Raw genomic sequence first — 3,414 nt, 5'->3', positions numbered from 1 at the left:
ATCAATCTTCCTGCAACCAATCAAATCCCTTGGAGTCTTCGCTTTAAGAAACTTTCCTAGCACCGAGGTGAAGGAGGTAGGAGGGCCGGAGGCTAATGGCCAATCTTAAAGGACATTAATATTCTGGCCTTGAAAAGAGATGATTGGCCACTTTCTTTCTTTTAAAGAGAAGCAAAGTTCAGTGTAGAAAAACGTTCATTCCAGTGTTCCATCTCCCTATCCGGCGGGTACTGACAGCGCTGCCTTAGCTGCGTGACTATCTGTCAAGTAGACACTGCCTCTCCAAGCGTGCGAACTACAGACCTGGGCAGTACACCCCTCAGCCTTGGTCGCTCAATTTGTGTCACTGGAAAGTGGCACCTCCTCTTCCTCGTGAGTCTACAGCCTCGCAGGGACTCCGCGGCGCAGCCTGAGGCCCTAACGGCCCGAGGTTTCCAGGATTGATTGGGTTTCCCACTTCGCACCTAGATTCTCAGCCACACCTAGCGTCTGTCTCGGGTTCCTTCAGACCAAGAGCGTGGCGGTCCCCAGGTTCTTCTAGAGGCCTCCCCGAGGCTCTCTTGCTTCCCGAGATTTCTGCCTTCCCTCCCTTTATGCTGCTCAGCTGAAGTCCCGACCGACAAAAACGCCGTACGGGGGAGGAAAGCGTTCTGCTGGGGCCTCCGCAATCGCACCGAAGACTCCAAACTCCAGGCCTCCTCTTTATCCACAGACATGGCTCTGCGCTGGACCGCAGTGCCCACGCGCGCGCCCGCAAGGGCTTCTCCACGTCCTTTCCTTGTCGAACCGCACACGCACACACACGCAGCACGCGGGCACACACACACACACCAACGTAGTTTCTTATTCTGCCCCTAACTCCCTGTTCCGCCCCTCCCCCGGCCGGCGCGAGGCGACTTCAGTTCTGTGGACCCAGTCGCACGGGTAGGACTGGCGCTGAGCTACAGATGCTTCGGGCGCGCGAGCCCAGCGGCTAGAGGCGGCCCAGCCGAGCTTAGGGTGGGCGACTGCTCCACCATCTTCCACTAGCGCCTGGGTCTGGGCACCACCGGGAAGCTGGAGCGGAAACTCTCTCTCCCCAACTCCCGAGATTATTTCCAATCCCTAACTCCTTCTCCGCCTCCTCAGCTCCGGCTCCTTTTCCTCCCCTTCCCAAATGCCTAGGGTTTTGTTTGTTTGTTTTTCTCAGTTCTAGGTCTGAGAAGTTAGAGAATTGGGCAAAGCTGGAATTCTTTCGGTAATCTTTTTTTTTTGTTTTATTTTAACGTAAACAAAAAGAAGAAATAGGAAGCAAGACACCCCTCCCCACAACAGTAGCAGGGCAAACCCATCACCAGATATGGGCATCCCATTGAAATCACACCAGAAGGGCCCAATGAACAAAGTCAACACAAAGTTGGTGTGTAGGAAAAGAGACCTCAGGGAGAAAAAATTTAGAGAGTGCACCTCGGAGCCGTGTTTCTCCTCCCCACTCAGCTCACCCATACCTGGTCCCGGCCTGCACCTCTGTCTCTCAGATCTTTCCATCAGGACCTCTCTTTACCCACTATATTCTCCTGAATTTGGGAGCAGCTATGAAAGGAAGGATAGAGATTGTTTCCATGCCCCTCTCCAAACCTAGCGGAACCTCGGCCAATCGCCAGGCCCTGTTTGCTTCGCATCCTTCGGTCCCCTACTTGTGATTTAGTTAGGGAAACTGGGAATTGGGGGTGGTGTAGAGGAAAGTTAAAAAAAAAAATGGGGAAGGCGTGAGCTGGAGGGGTGACTGTGTCAGTCGGAGGGTTTTGTGCCTGGGGGCTCCTAGCGGTTCTGCGCAGAGGTGTCCCAGGGCGGCCCCACAATGAATATGAATAGGAATCCTTGCTAAATGGGACAGCAAAGCGCACCGCCCTGAATGATGGCACGTCATCCTAACCAGCTCAGGATAGATAGGAGGGCTCCTTTTGTCTCTTTTCTCCGGCGCAGCTCTATAAAAGCCCCTCTTTTTCAGCGTGAGGTTAGTTCAAGCACACGCCAACTAGCTGTCCAGGAAACAACCTAACCAGAGAGAGGGGAGAGAGAGAGGCGGGGAAAGGCAGCGCCTCGGCTTTTCTTCTCACTTCTTGCTGCTGAGCAGTGGGCTGCTGGGCCGTGCAGCTTTTTTTTTTTTTTTTTTTAATTCAAGATTTTCTTTTCTTTGATTTCCCGCCTAAAGCCTCCCCACGGTAGGGCCGCATTCCCTGCAATAAAATGAATTCTGATTCGAGCTCTGTCTCCAGCAGAGCTTCATCTCCGGACATGGACGAGATGTACCTGCGGGATCACCACCACCGCCACCACCACCACCAGGAGAGCCGTCTCAACTCGGTTTCGTCCACTCAGGGCGACATGGTGCAGAAGATGCCGGGAGAAAGTCTCTCGCGGGCTGGCGCTAAGGTCTCGGGCGAGAGCAGCAAGTACAAAATCAAGAAGCAGCTGTCGGAGCAGGACCTACAGCAACTGCGGCTGAAGATCAACGGGCGCGAACGCAAGCGGATGCACGACCTGAACCTCGCCATGGACGGGCTCCGCGAGGTCATGCCGTACGCGCACGGGCCATCCGTGCGAAAGCTCTCCAAGATTGCCACGCTCCTGCTGGCCAGAAACTACATCCTCATGCTCACCAGCTCCCTGGAGGAGATGAAGAGGTTGGTTGGCGAGATCTACGGGGGCCACCACTCGGCCTTTCACTGCGGGACCGTGGGCCACTCGGCCGGCCACCCAGCGCACGCCGCCAACGCGGTGCACCCGGTGCACCCCATTCTAGGCGGCGCGCTCTCATCCAGCAACGCCTCCTCCCCGCTGTCCGCCGCCTCGCTGCCTGCCATCGGCACCATCCGGCCTCCTCACTCACTGCTCAAGGCGCCCTCCACGCCGCCTGCGCTGCACCTGGGCAGCGGCTTCCAGCACTGGGCCGGGCTGCCCTGCCCCTGCACCATCTGCCAGATGCCGCCGCCGCCGCACCTGTCCGCTCTCTCCACCGCCAACATGGCCCGACTGTCCGCCGAGTCCAAGGACTTGCTCAAGTGAGCAGCGGGCACCCCCAGCCCGGCTGCCGGGGACTAGGGGTGAGCAACGGGAGGGGCTGCTGAGCCAGGCCAGGGGGGCAGAGGGAAGCTGGGCGCTTGGCCGGCGGCAGGGCCGGAGCCGGGCCCTGAGGCCACCCACCCCTCTGAGAGATCTCACACCCCACTTGACCCCCGGAGGGAAAGGACCAAAACCAAACTGCAATTTATAGGTGGTAGCGAAGGGGGACTCGAACCAGACGTCGTGTGTTTGCATGCATGCTTCTTTTCCCCATGCCGCGCCAGTATTTCTCACTGCCATACGCTCTTGTCAAAATTGCAGTTGTTGTATAAAGACTGGATCGGTGTAGTTAAAAACTTGCGAAGGGAC

At 56.9% G+C, this 3,414-nt stretch overlaps 1 protein-coding gene across 1 annotated transcript; it reads left to right on the top strand.

Annotated features, from left to right (window-relative positions):
- The first annotated feature begins 2,194 nt into the window (after positions 1-2,194).
- On the top strand, positions 2,195-3,048 carry OLIG3 (oligodendrocyte transcription factor 3). Its single transcript, XM_010589885.3, has one exon. It carries the CDS (start codon positions 2,230-2,232, stop codon positions 3,046-3,048), a length of 819 nt encoding a protein of 272 aa, XP_010588187.1. The 5' UTR covers positions 2,195-2,229.
- Positions 3,049-3,414: the final 366 nt, after the last annotated feature.

Source organism: Loxodonta africana, chromosome 1, assembly GCF_030014295.1.
Source record: "Loxodonta africana isolate mLoxAfr1 chromosome 1, mLoxAfr1.hap2, whole genome shotgun sequence".
Classification (NCBI taxonomy): domain Eukaryota; kingdom Metazoa; phylum Chordata; class Mammalia; order Proboscidea; family Elephantidae; genus Loxodonta; species Loxodonta africana.
This window is presented reverse-complemented; position numbering and strand designations above follow the sequence as displayed.

Coding starts and splice junctions, on each gene's coding strand:
- OLIG3 (XM_010589885.3), top strand. CDS start 2,230: ATGAATTCTGATTCGAGCTCTGTCTCCAGCAGAGCTTCATCTCCGGAC.